General features: G+C 52.3%; 5 protein-coding genes across 5 annotated transcripts; 3 read left to right on the top strand and 2 right to left on the bottom strand.

Moving 5' to 3' along the window:
- Positions 1 to 2,643: 2,643 nt before the first annotated feature.
- Positions 2,644 to 2,941, bottom strand: P152DRAFT_456766 (uncharacterized protein). Its single transcript, XM_033679081.1, has one exon. The coding sequence runs from the start codon at positions 2,916 to 2,918 to the stop codon at positions 2,748 to 2,750; it is 171 nt and encodes a 56-aa protein (XP_033536142.1). The 5' UTR covers positions 2,919 to 2,941; the 3' UTR covers positions 2,644 to 2,747.
- Positions 2,942 to 3,622: 681 nt separating this feature from the next.
- P152DRAFT_393622 (kinase-like protein) lies at positions 3,623 to 7,510 on the top strand (the record flags this gene model as incomplete). The annotated part of the gene is made up of 3 exons (XM_033676209.1): positions 3,623 to 4,737; positions 4,822 to 6,017; positions 6,489 to 7,510. The coding sequence occupies 3 exons, from the start codon at positions 3,623 to 3,625 to the stop codon at positions 7,508 to 7,510; spliced, it is 3,333 nt and encodes a 1,110-aa protein (XP_033536141.1).
- Positions 7,511 to 8,508: 998 nt separating this feature from the next.
- Positions 8,509 to 9,222, bottom strand: P152DRAFT_393414 (uncharacterized protein; the record flags this gene model as incomplete). Its single annotated transcript, XM_033676197.1, has 2 exons — positions 8,509 to 8,751; positions 8,863 to 9,222. The coding sequence occupies 2 exons, from the start codon at positions 9,220 to 9,222 to the stop codon at positions 8,509 to 8,511; spliced, it is 603 nt and encodes a 200-aa protein (XP_033536140.1).
- A 2,148-nt stretch (positions 9,223 to 11,370) lies between these two features.
- P152DRAFT_276138 (acid protease) lies at positions 11,371 to 14,082 on the top strand. The gene is made up of 5 exons (XM_033674891.1): positions 11,371 to 11,998; positions 12,058 to 12,910; positions 12,991 to 13,083; positions 13,466 to 13,976; positions 14,054 to 14,082. Exons 1-4 carry the CDS (start codon positions 11,582 to 11,584, stop codon positions 13,669 to 13,671), a joined length of 1,569 nt encoding a protein of 522 aa, XP_033536139.1. The 5' UTR covers positions 11,371 to 11,581; the 3' UTR covers positions 13,672 to 13,976; positions 14,054 to 14,082.
- A 1,861-nt stretch (positions 14,083 to 15,943) lies between these two features.
- P152DRAFT_393610 (belong to Rho subfamily) lies at positions 15,944 to 16,932 on the top strand (the record flags this gene model as incomplete). The annotated part of the gene is made up of 5 exons (XM_033676207.1): positions 15,944 to 16,011; positions 16,132 to 16,159; positions 16,273 to 16,470; positions 16,577 to 16,711; positions 16,783 to 16,932. 5 exons carry the CDS (start codon positions 15,944 to 15,946, stop codon positions 16,930 to 16,932), a joined length of 579 nt encoding a protein of 192 aa, XP_033536138.1.
- Between the last annotated feature and the right edge of the window lie 378 nt (positions 16,933 to 17,310).

Raw genomic sequence — 17,310 nt, 5'->3', positions numbered from 1 at the left:
GATACGGATGACGACCCATCCATTGTTGACTTACCGTTCCCAAGGCGTCCAGTATGATCATCTACAGATTTGCCAGGGATAACACTGAAGTTTGAACACTCTGAACTCTGAACTCTGTATAGGGTACTGGCTGGGGAAAAGAATCACACCTTATCTTCGTACTCCACCGTTTTGTCCGTCTTGTAATTGCCAAGTTACACATAATTGGTACGGTAAGTGCGGTACAGCGGTAGGTACAAGCAAAAGTGCTCCGATCTCCAGCCCAACAGAATCTCTGCGGGCTGCAATAGGATAGTCTCCAGTCATGTTGTACGGGAACCACTGCATCGGGACAGGGATAGGATCCGGTTCCTTGTAGGCGTTAGCCTCGTCTTCCTGATATCCGCGTTCACGTTGTGGAGCGTGTAGGTCCCAGCCGGCACAGCGCGCAAACATCTGATTACGGATGGTTAGATCCTCATAAGAAATGGGAGTTGAATCTTGGTCCGAGACATCTCATCAGGCTCTGCTTCGGAATTCGCGAGTAGTAACCCCGCCCCTAACCCAGGGCCTATTGGATAAGGCTGTCGAACAGGTGGTCCGGGCGATCAATGGTGCTGAATGCCTGAGTGGCCTGAAGATGAAGCCTAAGGGCTGTAAAGACTGAGGTATGACTGGGTGAGCCATCCACCTCCACGATGGTGGCAGGATTAAATGCCAGGGCTGAGTTAGATGAGGAGCCAATGATGGTCCCAACAAAGTGCAATGCAGCGCGTGGTAGGCAAATCGGCGTGACGAAATGACGAGAGACGCGGGAAAAAAGGACAAAGAGGTCCAGACTCCAGTCCATTCATTGTTCGCCGTTCAGACTTCGGAGAGCTTGGTTGGTGGTCTGGTCGATCGCTCAATCGGGCAGCATCTTTCTCCGCGTGGCGCAAGAGCGGGAAGAAGAAAAGAAACCAATCTTTGGAGGAACAGAATCTGGGGATCTGTCAGGTCTATTTGGCCTTTGCATTTACTCGGCAGAGCCTTTCGCAACCTAGGGTGTACCATGAATTCCATGATACTGACGGCAATTGGAAACCGACTCGGGTAAGTACTGTATTCACGATAGGTACCCGGACCTTACTGTTGAATCTGCGCGGCGAACGCGGCTGGAGGGCAAACTGCCGTACACATTGCGATGTCGACTGCTCAAGGGGCCCATGTCAGTAATCAGGACCGCGACAGATAACAGACTCCTTGGCCAGGTATTGCGATCTACCACAGTGGAGGCCTGGAGGGTGTTGCGAGAGTGTGGCACACGGGACAGAGACACGACTGCCTATCATCGAGAGCATTCAGCTTTGGAGGGCAAAAATGGAATAAATCATGATGACTGTGAGCGTGTTTTTATTGATCAGGACTTCTGTCTTCAGGAGAGCCCACACCACAGTGCAATGGGTGAGGAGGGGCAAAAGTCTTGATAAGGAGGGCTGCTAAAACTGTCTACTGTACTGACCAGGTATGGTGGATGACATCGACAGCCTAGTTATCTACAGCACTTCCGTCACTGAACGAACAATCAAGTCGTGAAGGCTCATAGCCGTAATCAAGAGAAGATTTCTCATTGTGCTCTCTCTCTCTTTCCTGTACCCGGAAGCATCAAATCAAGGACGCTGTGGCGGAGTGAAGAACTCAGGGTGGTTGGGACTTTTATATTTCGTTGGAGTCTTGGAATGTGGCAGCAGAATCTGGTGAGAGCCGACACAGAAGACGCCCATCCGCCAAGTCCCATGGATGCAAGACGCTGGTGTGGGGTGTAATTCTAGTTTTATACGGTATTGTAATTTATAATTAATGGATGATGAATCTATGCCAAGCCTGTTGGCTCGTCATCTGTGTGGACAGGAGTCGTTACAATTCCATTCGTCATCAAGCCCAGTGTTTTGTCGAATGAAAAGTCAAAGAATACCAAAGAATATATTTCAGAACAATGAACCCATGGTCCCGTTGCACTGCTGCAGTTCCTAAAGTGGCCTGATTCTATCATCCATCACTTGCGAATACCCGGATGGTTGAGAGGTGGCAACCGCCAAAGTTACGCGAATATTACCTGGAAATCCTCCTTACTTTGGGCTCTGTCCTGCAACCCCTTCCTCCCAGATCCCTCCCCCCCAAATCAAAATATCAGTATCCGTATATCACTGTGAAATAACCACAGCACCCCCCCAGCACCCCCCTAATTCCCACCAGTCCCAAGTTCCCAACTTCGTCTCAACCATCCCACAGTTAAGGCTTAAGAGTGATGAGTTCCCAACTTCCCATCAATGATCGAACATGAACTGATGATCCATGTCAGATTGCCAGTGGATTGCCAGTGGATCCTGTACCGTATTATTCCGTACAGTAAACTTAATCCCAGGCCCGCCGCCTTTCATCCTCTATTTCACGATTTGAGTCCATTTCCTCCCATCGTGATGACGATACCCTCCCACTCTTCATCTCGCTTCCTCCCTCTTTTCTCCTCGACATCTGTGTATTAATACTTGTCCCTCATTGTGCAATTGCATCCTTTCCCTTTCCCCGTCCCCGTGCACAGTTTTCTGCTTTTGGCTTCGGCTCCCTCGTCCACTTGCTGGTCCCGTTGATCATCCTTCCCAAGTTCCTAGCGATTCCGTTGTTGAGTTGGTTGCCCGCCCCTCCTCAAGCCTATTGAGCATCTTGAACCACAACCACCCGGTTTGCCCTCCCCCGCTGAAAAGGTACGCACTCACCCAATTGATCATTCAATAGACAGCACTCGCTGTGAATTGGTTCTTTCTTGAGATTGACTGCATTCTTGGTCCTGTTGAATTGCGTGCTTCGAGCTCCACAGCTAACGATTCCCTTCGCTTTGTCCTAGTTTGTCCTCTCACTTGACAGTCATCTGGCACATATCCGATCACCACCCTCACCATTAGCGGACGCGCTTATTGCAGCCACCCCGTTCCTAGACGACCGCAGACTGGAATCACTACGTACAGCGGCTCTACGGCGCGACTCTTCACGACCTCAACCGTCAAGTACCAAAAGCACCTGCCGATCCATACTATTCCTCGTCCGTTCGAGCGCCATCGAACCCCCATCCTCACCTCGCCCCGCGCCTTAGTACCAGGGCTGAGAAGCCCATTATGTCTGGGCCGCGGAGGGCGGACGGACTCGAAAATTCTTAGAGGACAATCAGTGGAGGAGTAAATGGAAGCGAAGGTGATAGCCGTCAACCGACCTTCAACCTATCGAACATCGATCGGATAGGTGTGCCGAGATGAGTGAGGAAATACCCGAGCGCTCCGAACCGGTGACGGTGCCTTCGGAGTCGCTCGACGAGCAGCGAGTCACACTCGGAGGTGCAATAGTATCAGGCTCGGCTTCGTTAGAATATCCACCGCACTTTGTCGATGTCGGCCAAGAATTCGCGACGAAGTCTTCTGAGTCGACCGCGGGTAAGGGTCTAGAGAAGAAGGAGCCTGTGCTAGATGCTTTGCAAGATCGGTCAGTCCATGGGCAGTGGACGGATACCGCAGAAGATGTCGCCCATCACCCCTCGCTCGACACGACCCAACGGCTGGTTCCAGAGAGGGCGGATAACGATCTCTCCTCTGCCGAAACTCCAACGACCGCGATGATTCCGTCAGCTTCTCTGCTCGAAGACGAGCATGAACACACGAGTAGTTCCGAGAGTTCGCACGTTCCCCGTCGCCCCGAAATCCAAAGAGATATTTCTGGAGCGTCCACGATCAGCACCAGCACCATCCGCCCCCCGCGACCATTGAGTCAGCTTTACGCAAAGGACTGGAATGGGTTCCCTATATTTCCTGATCAATCATACGCTGCCTTGCAACATCAAGTGCACCCCACCCCCTACCCACGTCCCTACCTCAGAACTCACAGCTCGCAACCATTTCATCGGCCGTCTCACACCTCGTCAGCATCTGCGATTCTGCGTGGCAGTGAAGATCTACTACACTCCATAGAGACAGGTTCCAAGACTGTAGGCAATTCGCCGATCAGTAGCCCCAGTCTCTTCACGCCTGGTGGTTCTCCCATGCGAAACGACTTCTCGGAAATACAGGAAGGGTACCCCAGCCCTTTCCTTCATTACACACATCGCCAAACACCAAGAGAAACTCATGTCGCCGAAAAGGATGTCGACCCGATCTCCGGTCGCAAGATCATCAACCACTACGAAATCATTGATGAATTGGGCCGTGGTGTGCACGGAAAGGTCAAGCTGGGCCGAGATCTTGAAACGGACCAGAATGTGGCCATTAAGATCGTAGAACGGTATTCCAAAAGGAGACGACTGGGGAAAACCGGAAGCCACGAGGACAAAATCAAACGAGAGATCGCCATCCTCAAGAAAGCTCGACACTCGAATATCGTCAGTCTGCTTGAGGTCATCGACGATCCGTCATTTAAGAAGGTCTATATTGTCCTCGAACATGTCGAGATGGGTGAGATCAAATGGCGGACCGAAGGCGAGCCCGAAATTACGTTAATCGAGTATCGACGTTACCAGCGGGAATCACAGGGCCGGTTCGAAGACCAGGCGGCTTTAATCGAAGACGATCGCATCATCGAGGAAGCCTCCCGACGACGCGAGAGAGAGGAAAAACGTCGTTCTCAAGAGCATGAACATATGAAGCACTCCTTGTCGGGTCCCGATTTATGGAGTATCGAGCATGGTGCAGAATCAGAAGACGAGGCCAGCAGTGATGGAGCGGGGTCCCGTAACCCGTCCATGATGGGAGATCCCACGAATATTGACTCCTCTGGTTCTGACTACGATGCTTACCAATCAGACTTCAGCCGCCGCAACAGTGTCGCTCCGCCGTCCCCGCTGGCGGGGGAACGGACTATCACGGGTCCCCTCAGCCACGATGGGGCGGACGCAGCTTATGCCGAGATCGAGGGCAAGCTTCAAAATCATCACCCATCTTCTAGCGAATTCAACGCGACTGGACTCGAAGGCACAATGTACGGAGCCTATGAATCGAACTTCTCCGGCCGACGTACTCCCAGTTCGCTTAGCGGTGCCTCCTCGCCGGTGCTGGGGTTGGACGTTGGTCCTTACGTTCCCGAGCACTTCAAATATGTTCCCCTCATGACTCTTCAGGCGACGCGAACCGCATTCCGAGACACCGTACTGGGCCTGGAATATCTGCATTACCAAGGAGTCATCCATCGGGATATCAAGCCGGCAAATCTGCTCGAAACGAAAGATCGGCGCATCAAGATTTCCGACTTTGGGGTCTCATACTTAGGGCGTGAAGCGCGCCCGCCGGGCGAAGACCAATCAGAATCGGATGCGCCTGATGTGGATGAAGCAATCGAGCTCGCCAAAACCGTCGGAACCCCTGCTTTCTATGCTCCGGAACTCTGCGATACCGATCTCGACACCGAACGTAAGCCCATCACCGAGCAGATCGATGTCTGGGCCTTAGGCGTGACTCTCTATTGCCTCGTGTACGGACGTGTTCCCTTTCACGACCACAATGCCTTTGCTTTGATGCGGATGATTGCCGAACAGGACGTTTACATTCCCCGCAAGCGTCTCAAGGCAGTGGACGACCGAGCGGCTCGGGGCCTCCGACCGCTGAATTCTGGCAAGCGATTACCCCATGAATTCGAATATGAAGACATCGATGACGAACTCTACGATCTCCTCCGCCGTCTCTTCATCAAAGATCCCACGCGCCGTATCAATCTGACCGAGGTGAAGCATCATCCGTGGATCCTTGAAGGTATCCAAGATGCACCGGCGTGGTTAGACGAAACCGATCCTTCGCGCCAAACGAAAGGCAAGCGAATCGAAGTTTCCAAGGAGGATGTTGCCGACGCCGTTGTCCCGCTCACAGTCGTGGAACGGATGCGCAGCATCGTCAGCAAGATCGGGGGCGCCATTGGCGTCAGTATCAACCGAAGTGCGTCGTCTCGGCGACGAGCCAAGAGCTCAGCAAGTGGTTCGAATGCCGATGGTTGGCCTCCCTCGGCCACATCATCCAGCAGTACTATTAGTCAAGATGGCCGCCGTCTCGGGTCAAGGATCGACGAGACTTTACCGACCGTGATCAAGCCATCCCGTGAAGGAGATCATCCTTTGTCCCAGAGCGTGGTGGCAAGCCCCGGGTCTACTGAGCGCGGGGACTTTTTCCTTGGTCCTGCTTCCCGTCCGGAATCCCCTTTCCCTTCAGTCCAGTCTTCTGAGAGTCTATCGTACGATCACGAACGATCTCGGCCATTCCACGGTCAGCATGAACCACCCATCGACCTCTCCTTTGGATCGACGCGGACGCTGAAACCATCTAGCAGCGGCGAAGAAACGGTTACGACAATTCCGGAAGGCCTTGCCCAGACCTCGTCCGAGCAGCCCCCCTCGCTATCCGCACTCGGCGGGATCTGGGAAGGGGCAAGCACCCTCCTCCGCACGGTCCGAAGCCGAGATCGATCGCGGCAAGATGAACGTTCGAGATCCAAGGAGAGCCTAGCCAGTGATTATCAACACGGGGAACCGAGCGTCGGGTTTAGCCGAACGGTCGCTGGCGGCTACCTAGATCCTCCGGCTCTCCTTCGCGACACGTCGACTCCTACCAGCTCCGCTGCAGCGAGCCCCATGTCCTCGCGCGCCCCCTCTGTCGCCTACAACGAAATCTCCAAGCAAGGATCGAGCAGTTCCCTTGCGAACGACCGGTTCCTGCCGCTGAGCTTCGACCCTGAGCCTCGACCGAGCAGCCGGCAAGCGCGGCAAGCGTCCGACGAACGTTTTGATAAGGCCAAAGAAGACATACTTCGACGGAAGGTGCAGAAAGAGAATTATGTCCGCGACCGGCCACCGTCAAGGGCTCAGGCCGAGGCTCTGAACGCGGCGAATCCGGTTTGTCCTCCTAGTCCGGACGACCATTTGTTCCTGAGGCAAAGCGCAGAGGGAACGGGGCCTGCGGTTGCATTGGATGGCGCATCGCAACACACTGGTGCGGGTTCATCGAGTCATATACCTTCCAGCTCGTCGGAAGACCAGTTCACTTCAGGCATGTCCCAATCGACCTCTCACCCATCGATGCCGTCCGTTGCGTCCGCCAATTCGTCGGTGCCAGAAGAAGAATATACAGTCAAGGAAGTGAAGCAGAATGTTGCGCCGGTTGTCCAAATTTCTCCGATGTCACCAAGCCTTGTCGTTCCCCAATCGTCGGCTCCTCGAAACACTCATGAGGAAGATGACGGCTACGCACCGGACGACTATACTGGGGACGATGCGGTCGACTCTGACGACTCTGACGACTTCCTCGTCATGAGTCGTAATCACCGGAACAAACAAGGGCTTTCGCGAAGCCAGAGCGTGTCGAATGCCGAAATTGCCCGGCGGAGGACCCGACGAGCCACAACCATTTCATCCATGAAAACCACGCGCAGTGGAAGCAACAACACCATGAAGAAGATCGATCGACAATCGGCGATAGGCGATGAGGCAGAGCGCCAGGAGGGGGAGCTCCAAGCAGAAGGGGGAAGTTAATCTCCCATCCACCCTAAACACAAACACAAACACCACTCACCAAACTGGTTTGGACATTATCGGTACCAGCTTGCACCCCTTGTTCGTTCATGATGATTTCGTTTTCTGCTCGAATATCTTGTTCGAACAGTTTTCACTTGGCGCACGTTTGGTTGAGGCGAGATCTGGCGTATTTGCACTCATGGGACGTAGTTGGTGCTACATTTACGACCGGACACACGGCATGGGATGAATCGGGAGCATGTAGGGATGCTTTTTTTGGGTCATTTATATTTTTTGTCCGAGATGGACATTCCAGTGTACCAGTACCGAGTTTGGAAAGAAATGGCAAGAAACGGGCAAGAAACGGGAAAGAAACGGGAAAGAAACGGGATATCAAATAGATTGGCTAGGTCGAAGGGGGTGGCTCCTCTCGCGTTGGTTTTGTTGCTCTGGCCATCGATTCACTGGATTCACTGGATTCACTCGATTCACATTGTGGTCTGATTGGACCGAATAGAAGCAAGGGATACATAGGGAAGGGGAAGTGTGACCCGAGGATGGATGATATGAAGCAACGCATAGTTAGCGGTTCATTTAGACAATTCAGAATCAAGATCTTTCTCAACTCTGATAATTACTGTTCCCTCTGTATTTCCCGGCTGGCTTGTGGTCGAAAGGGAAGTTGGGTATGTATTTACATAATAGGCGGAAAAAGTCCGAGTAGCATGTCCATGTCACCGAAGCTCTACAATACACGCAACGCCATGACCGGGGAACTTTGGTTAAAAGGCTTGACCATAGGGATGAAGTCATATCTCATTAATAGTACGGAATAGCAATCGAGTAGCCGTCCAGCACTTGGATGAGACCCGTCGCTAATTTCCATTACCAGGACGCTCTCAAACAAACTTCGGTGACCACGCCACCTTGTGTGACATACAGGTAGTAAGAGACATTGAATCATTTTCCCCATGCGACCCTGACGCATCTTAGAACCATCTCATCTCGTGCTTGCTTCACGCGCTGGATTTCTTCGGACCGAGCACGTCGTCCAGCAGGTCATGCCACACCTGCTTCACCATTCCAACTTCTTCGGTGGGAAGGGCACCGCGGATGCTGCCCACCGCTGCCGATAGGCCATCGGCGATCTTATTGTAGTCGATCTCACCGGCGCCGTTGTCATGGATATCCGCGAACGCCGACGGGGCGGAGATGTGGGTTCCGTCTGCAGACGCGGTGAAGATTTCGGGACGCATGACCTGTGGTGATGATGTTAGCATGGAGAAAAGGTGACCCCACGCTTTGCACTCCCAATATCTCAGAGGTGAACATTCACTGTCATAGAAAGGAAAAACGCGAAGGGGTCATACCGATTCCGAAGTGTTATCCTCATACGTGGACGTGTTTGGATATAACCCGACTGGCAACAGCGGGACACGGACCGCCACCGGCGTGACCTGGCTATCCGGATCGAATTCCGGCAGATACGCGAAGTCAATGGGAGAGGTGTCATTCACCGCCTTCAAGGCGCGACTGGTATTGAAGTGACGCGCTGGGGTGGCGCTCGTCGCAGGGCTGGACTCGGCGGGACGAGCAGGTTTCGACTGCTTGGACTGTTCCACGGCGGTAGTGGCGGCAGTGCGCTCGCTAGTCAACAGGGACGACGGATATGTCGCCGGACCCGTCATATGGAGCGAGCGAGTAGTGGAAGGGGTAGAGTTGGAGGCCATGCGGCGGAGAGCACGGATCGAGGAGGCTCGGGAGGCGGCCATGATGGTTCTCCTGCTTATTTATGATATCCGGATCGGAATGGAGAGGGCGGATGGATGTCGAAAAGGGGGGAACGGCAGGGCAGAGTGCCAATTAATAGGCAAAGGAAGGACTTGAGAACTTGACGACAATTGAGTGAAGGAGCAGTCCGGAGTCCAGACCGACGAGCAACAATGTTCAGTGATAATCAATATGCACAAGCTAGCAGCCCCATAACATGAAGGGGTCAAAGAATGCGGGGAAATCAAGCTAAGCAGCCTGAGCTTCCAAGGGTTTGGGGAGGAGGCGAAGTTGAAGATATATGATAGGTAAGTACTGAGCTCCTTCAACGGCTCAACCCGATGAATGAGATTTGAGAGGGATGGTAACCAGTCGTTCTCCCGAATGGATCATGAGATCATGAGATCATCTGCGACTCCGCGAGACACGAGGGGTCGACGTATTTAAGTACTTGGGTGTGTGGTGTTGTTAAAGCAGCGGTCCCGTCCACGCGGAACCCTTTACTTCCTCCCCGGTTCCCTGTCCGACGAGTCGTGCAAGAAGCGGACGAAGCATCACCAAAAATGACGCGCCGCTTCGGGATCCGATAGGGAGAACGAGTCCGGTCCACGGTGGTTCGAAGTTCGAAGCTCAGGTAGACAAATCATATCACCCATTTTTTCTCGAGCTCTTGACCGCCTCGCGCGCTTGGGGACGAGATCGGACTTAATAAACGATAGTGCATCCTGGTTCAGTTGGCTGAATTACCTGTTATGTCTGGGGTTCCTTACTCCTATCTCCGAAGCGATCCTGACACTCGGTCAGGAGATTCAATATGCGGGATGCGGGAATCTTATCGATGGTGGTGTCTCATACGATGCCTCATTCAACCGCCTAATGAATCCACCGTTGGCACTGGGTTATTCCATACAATGGCTTGATACTGCTGTCTACCATTATAGTAATTGAATTGAAAACCCCATGATTGACTTTTTGTTCTGTTCATGACGAATTGACGATACTCTATTAGTAGACTCCAAAATCTAGACAGCGTTAGTCCCACCTGAGGGTTGTGGCTGATCGGGGCCGGAATTGTACCCTGATTTCAACCCCCGGATCCGCAACCCCTTGTTGACTTTGTTGAGAAATGAGATGGTTGAGGACCTTGGGAATTGGGAACAAAGATAGCCATTCCCAGTGAAACAAACGTCCTCCACCGTTTCATCAATGGGTCAATTCCGATTTCCGCCAGCATGGCGCAACTGTGATGTAGGTGGGTTTGGAGAATGGTGTTAAGACTGATAAGTATACCAATTTCAAGTTCATGCATATTGGTATAAGTTATACGATATCAAGGAGTACCATAATTGCCTATGCTTGTACCACATATAATTACGGTCAGTATTTTCCCCTTACCAACATCGTCCATTCGACATTCTAGTATTTACCCTTAGCAAACAGCGGAATACCGGAGGGAATAGTCGGGTTGAATCGCCCTTGACTGTGTCTTGACGCTTGACGCTTGACTTTTCTGATTTCACGGTAAACCCAGAACCTTCAGTCACCAGTGTTTCTGTCCATGCGGATTGTCATCATCAATTGTCGGGATTCGTCCCAGATCGGCAGCGAAAAGGAGTCGAATGTTGATGGCTGGACGCCAATCCTGCCCGCCTGCCAAGCGCCTAAGCCTTCTATGCCCCAGCCTGCGTACTATGTACCGCCCCTGGCCGACTTGCTCCTCTCGCCGATGTGTCGCCAATAATAGTCATTTATCATAAGCCCTGGCTCTCGAATCCAGCCGCTTTTGAAGCCGAGTGGAGTTATGGCAGGGTTGGAGTCGTAAAAGTTGAAGCTGAGCGTCTCGAGTCCAGTGTCCACATGCACCACCTGCCTGTCTATGGTGGGTACGTACCTCATGTTGTGTTTGACAACCTCAGTTATCACGCATCTTCAAACATCTCCCATCAATAGCATAAAGCGAAGAAGCACTGTGGCCTTTGTTCTTTATCGTCCCCCGCGTTTCCTGCATTTCCTGCATTGTTTCCCCCGCTACTAGACTTTGCGTCGTATTCGATTGTTGTACCGCAGCTTTTCCATTCTTTGTTTGGATCCGACCCTGAACATCGATCCCTCCAAGTCGTCCTCGATTCGAGCAATGGAAACTAGAATAAAAGGATTGCCTTGCTAAGACTGCTTAATTGCTTGCACCCAGTTGGACGCGACATGAGTTTTGCTCTCGGTTTATATTTCTTCGAGACCCCGATCATATCCTCGAAGCTGTGGAATCGCAATCCACCCCGCCCATAAGATCGGTAATGCGATACTCATAGAACTACGATAATGCATCCGACATGGGCAGCACTTGCCATTGGGCTTCTGATACCATATGCCACGGCATTCTATCCCTATGCGGAACCGGGCAGTGAGCCTCCATCTCATAGACGGGGTATCATCAGCGTACCTAAGGGCGATATCGTCAACCTCCGAATACCGATACATCGAGTAGTGTCACCACGAGCGAACCAATATAACATAATAAGCGCTGCTGAACCATCGACGAAGAACAGCATTGGCATAGATCAAGATGGGACGGACTTCTCGTACATGGCGAAGTTCCAATTTGGATCGAGTCCGGATGTCTACCATCTACTGGTTGACTCCGGCGCTTCAAACACATGGGTTATGAGTGCTGCTTGTACAAACCAGGCGTGCAATTCTCACAATACATATGGGCCGCAGAAATCGAGTTCTCTAACTGTACGTACGAATCCCGTATCCACATGCGGTCGATACCTTCGATGCTAACGGAGGAGAAGGTAACAACGGGTGGCTTTGAAATCAAATACGGCACTGGCACGGTGAGCGGTGTACTTGTCAGCGATACCGCCAAATTCGCTGGGTTCTCTGTCCCATTAACCTTCGGTTTGGCCGAGGAAGTATCTAAGGAGTTCTTCTCCTACCCAATGGACGGCATTCTTGGACTCGGCCGGGCGGATACGTCCTCCGATCCCGGCACCATCAACGCTCCAACCGTAATGGACGTTTTAGCAACGCAGAAACTGATCCCGGCGAAGATGTACGGCGTGACCTTGTGGCGAGCGGTGGATGGGGGAACCAATGATGGGGTCCTGAACTTCGGCGCTCCGGACCGCTCCAGATACAGCGGCGATCTCACGTACGCGTCGGCAATCACCAATCGCCATGGATTTTGGGAGGTCGCCGTGGACGACATTGCGGTCGATGGTAAAACCGCTGGGCTCACTGGTCGTTCGGTCATCCTTGATACCGGGACCTCTTTCATTTTGCTTCCCGAACCGGATGCGGTGAAGTTCCACTCCTTGATATCGGGCTCCAGTCAAAATGGCGAGAACTTCCTGATCCCGTGTTCGTCGAGGCAGATTGTTCAGCTGCAGATCGACGGCAAGAATTTCGGTATCTCCCCGAAGGACTATGTCGGACGACCAAGCGGGGCGAACGATGGCAAATGCTTCAGCTACATCATTGGCCGTCAGACCTTCGACGAAGGCCAGTGGCTTGTGGGCGATGTGTTCTTCAAGAACGTCTATGCCCTCTTCGACTTTGATGGGAAACGAGTGGGACTGGGGACTAAGGGGCCAAGTAGCTCTAGCTCACTGCCTCCCTCCTCCGCTACCACGCTCAGCCCAACAGGTACGGTCATTTTCAGTCCATCTTCCCCTGTTCTTTCCATCACCACCCCATTCTACAAGCACAGTTGCCGACAGCACCAGCTTCCCTAGCGACCTCCTCCCCCACCGCAGCCAGCATGATAACACTCTCTGATTCCATTTCTCCTCCATTGTCCGCAAGAGCTACCTGGCAAGGTACATTGGGTGTCCCTTCATACCAACCACAATCATGATCCCCACACCATATGCCTATACGGCATTAGCTCCCAATTCTTCAGCCCTTGTCACAGAGATCCCATTGCCTCCACCAATTGCCCCCAGCACATCTACTCTGAGGAAACCTCACAAACGGCTTCTTCAAGCAGCTACTCTTAGACTTTATGATCTACAGTTCCCGTGTTGTCCACCACTACTATGCCTTCCTAGTCATTTCCATCCCCCTAAGTCTCGGCTGGCACCTGCTCTGAGGTCCCCCTGCCCCTCCGCATCTTTGAGCTTAGTCCTAACCACGCATCTACTCCCATCACACTGACTTTGTCCGATTCAACAACTATATCTAACTCCCTTCTCCTCACAGCTTCGACTACGGCCTCTACGTTACCGGCCCCGTTACTCCCTGGCTCTGCCCACGTGTCCGGCGCCGAGTTTGATCCAAGCAGTAACCCCGAGGACGCGTCCCCAACAGCTTCTGAGGGTGGAGCTTCCGGTGCGGGAATCCAGCGAAATCAGAACGGCCAATGGGCCATGTTCCTGGCCTTGGTCATCGCCGTTGTCGTGCGATGATGGGGGATCCTCCTCCGTGGTGTGATGTGGTTGAGCTCAGTGCGACTCGGGCACAGTCTCGACAAGGTCGCGCTCAGCCAATGTTGGCTCCCACGAGGGGCCAGGGACCGTCGATAGTCCAAGTGATAAGACCTACATGATGGCAGGGTACATCTTTGAGAGATGCCTTGTCCTAGCTTGTGTGTCGAACAATCAGGCGAACCTTCTCCGCCTCTCGAGAAGATGGCATGGTCGCCAAGCTGCGGCTCAACAACCATAGAGGTTGCCTCATCTTGTAACACCGAAGCTGTTACTTTGATTGGAAAGTACGTAATACCGTGAAGACGGTGCAGCATGGAATGGTTGCATATACAAGAGCCTAGCGCATGACTGTGTCTTTTAGCGTGGCGTTTTGCATCGGTAATCTCAAGTCACGTAGTTGATCGATGGAATCTGATCAACAATCTCAGATCAAACTGGAAATGATCCTGACAATTCTTCTTATTCAATTGACATTTGACACATGTATATATATATCTGTCTTAGAGAGAGAGAGAGATTCATACGCCCGTCAGGCCTCTCAGCGAGGCCCATGTGGGGATATATCTGTCTTAGCCAACGATAGGTCCTTTGATCATTTGGTGAAGAAGGACAAGAGTCACGTGCACGGGGCTCTCATCCTGAAGAGCACGTGATTACCATGTTTGTCGAGGCAGTCCGGGCCCATTACGCTTGTCAAAAGAACCTGTCGAGTGTTAACCATTGAATGAAAGACGACATGTTCCACCTTTGTATTGTTCAAATAAAGTCCAGAAGAATGCGGGCATCCTCAAGACTTGACCTTTGTGAGAGTTGGCCGCCCCCCTTTAGGAGTCGGGACTCAACAGGCAACAGCTTGGGTGGGGTGGACGTACAGCTGAGAATCAATATTACAGCCATACAGATTACATATCAAATCATTGCAATATTACAGAGTACAGTCAAACAAATACCGGTGTTGAACGGTTGTCTCATCTGCTCACGGCTGCGTCTCCAGCACCCTTAGTGAATATCCGCCGTGAGCTCCGTCCCTTCTATTATCCTTTGATGGTTATGAGGTCCCATCAGACAGTATACGATGCGTGTATCATCTCATAGACTCATGCACAGAACTCAGCCAGGGTCCCACTCATGCTAGAATAATAGAAGTCCAGAGTAGGATGATCAGCGCATGCAGATTGCAGAACCACTCAACTGCACGAGGCTGTGGCGTTGGCGAGGGGAGGGACAGGGACAGGGAGCTTAAGCCTGAGAGTTTAAGCCAGCGCTCCTGGCACGATCTCCAGGCGCAAGAACAGAGCAACGTGAAGTTGCCAACGTTCTGTGATGTGACAACTGACAACCTGATCGGTGATATCATAAATGGGATCAAAACTTGAAGTGATCGTTGGCAGTGCAGCAAGAATGTCAGCTTTTATCCTGAGCCTCAATGAGCCTAACTCCACTTGAACCGCTGTGCTGCGGCCATTCTCTTGCACAGCCGCAGTAACCCTTGGGCCTTGACCAGTCCTCCGCTTCTCACTTTCCGAAGCTCTTTGTGTGTGGGCTGTTGAGAAGGCTAGGTACCAGTACAGAAACAAGATATGACAGAGGATGTAGAAACTAGGTAGGAAGGTACTACTGTTGTCGCCTGTCTGTTATGTCAGTTGCCAGTTGCCAGTCGCCAGTCTTGTCTGGCTAATGGAGCACCAGAGATATGAACTCTGAACTCAAAGCCAAGCACTCGCTGTTGTCTACACAGGGAACTACTGCACAGGCTCCCGCCTCGCAGGCCACGGCCTAACACCCCAGCTAGGAGCCAGTTCACAGCCCAGAGTCACAGCCCAGCGACCAGCAGCATCCGCCGCGGCACCCCTCCCCTCCCCGCTCTCTGGCTCTCTCTGGCAGTGTGGCTCTATCTCCCCCTTCCCCTCAAAATGGAACCAGTTGGCTGCGGTGGCCCTAGGTGACCCTAGGTCTAGCCTAATGGTGGCTAATCCCCAGTAATATTACGGTACTTAGGTTGCGTCTTGCGAATTGCTCTGACAGCAATCGTTCCGTTCTGTTCCAACACTTGAAATCTTTCATCTGCACACTCCACACCCAAACTAAGATCCCCTTCAACAACACTTCCCTCTCCATATCCACCACCACCCACCGCTCTCCGTCTCCTGCTTGACTTTCCACAATTTACATCAACCACTTTCCTCGCTCATAACCTCCATTCGTCTGAATTCTTTTCCATCCCATTCCAATCTCTTCTCCATCACCAGAGATGGCGGAACTCCGTCGCAAACTCGTCATTGTCGGCGATGGTGCTTGTGGGAAGACCTGCTTGCTCATGTGAGTTCCATCCTCGAAAGCTCTCATCGACTTCCATCCACCCCTTTCATCAGTGATCGATACGGCCCGTTATGCATCCATGAGATAGAGCTGGACAAGAGACTAATCTTCATCGTGTAGTGTCTTTTCCAAGGGTACTTTCCCGGAGGTAAGTTCTTGAGCCCTCCACGCGTCCACACGTCTCCTCACCCAAATCGGACATTACCGCAATTTGGGACACCATTAGGCAAGGAGCTCCAGCTAACACTGCAATCTCTTTAGGTATATGTGCCCACCGTCTTCGAGAACTACGTTGCCGATGTCGAGGTCGATGGCAAACACGTTGAACTGGCCCTGTGGGACACGGCCGGCCAGGAGGACTACGACCGTCTGCGACCGCTCTCATATCCCGACTCCCATGTCATCCTGATATGCTTTGCCGTTGACTCTCCCGACTCTCTCGACAACGTTCAGGAAAAGGTGCGATTCATTTTCGTTATCGGAATACATACACAAACTCCCTCTCCATCTTTATCGCTCACTTGTAGCTATTCGAAGCTTGCACTAACTGTTATGTCATCGATAGTGGATCTCCGAGGTGCTTCACTTCTGCCAAGGCTTGCCCATCATCCTCGTCGGTTGCAAAAAGGATCTCCGCTTCGATCAGAAGACTATCGAGGAACTCCACAAGACTTCGCAGAAGCCCGTTACCCCTGAACAGGTTCGTGTCACCCCTCCGCCGTCAATCCGTTGGCTCCGGCAATGCTCCGGCCTAATGCTGACATGATGCAGGGAGAGGAAGTCCGCAAGCGAATCGGTGCTGTCAAATACCTCGAGTGCTCCGCAAAGACCAACGATGGTGTCCGTGAGGTGTTCGAGCATGCCACGCGTGCCGCCTTGACGAAGACCACCAAGAAGAAGAAGAAGTGCACCATCCTATAGACGGGTTTCCGATGCATCTCGCATAATATGCGATCGACTGGCCGGTCCGTCATACGGCTTGGCTTCTCTGCTCGGACCTTGAGCAAAACTTCTACGATACCTTTTCTCTTGCATTCGAGGGAACAATGAACTGTGCAATCGTTCCGCACCCTAACCATCCTTCTTTGTCTTGTTTGCCTTTAATTTGAAAGTCTTGTGCACCGGCTTTATTCCTTAGAATCTACCGCGCGACCCCCGAGGAAACGATCTCGGCAGTTGATCTCGATCGCCAATCAAATTCCCCATCAACTTGCCTTCTCCACCAACTTCCGACCCCCTTAACGCGTTAGAGCTCTTGGCTGTGGGGATGGGGCGTTTTCAAGCACGTGGGTTCTCGTC

The sequence above is a fragment of the Eremomyces bilateralis genome (genome assembly GCF_010015585.1).
Source record: "Eremomyces bilateralis CBS 781.70 unplaced genomic scaffold P152scaffold_5, whole genome shotgun sequence".
NCBI lineage: Eukaryota > Fungi > Ascomycota > Dothideomycetes > Eremomycetales > Eremomycetaceae > Eremomyces > Eremomyces bilateralis.
Note: the sequence above shows the minus strand (reverse complement) of the source record. Positions and strands in the feature narration are given on the sequence as shown.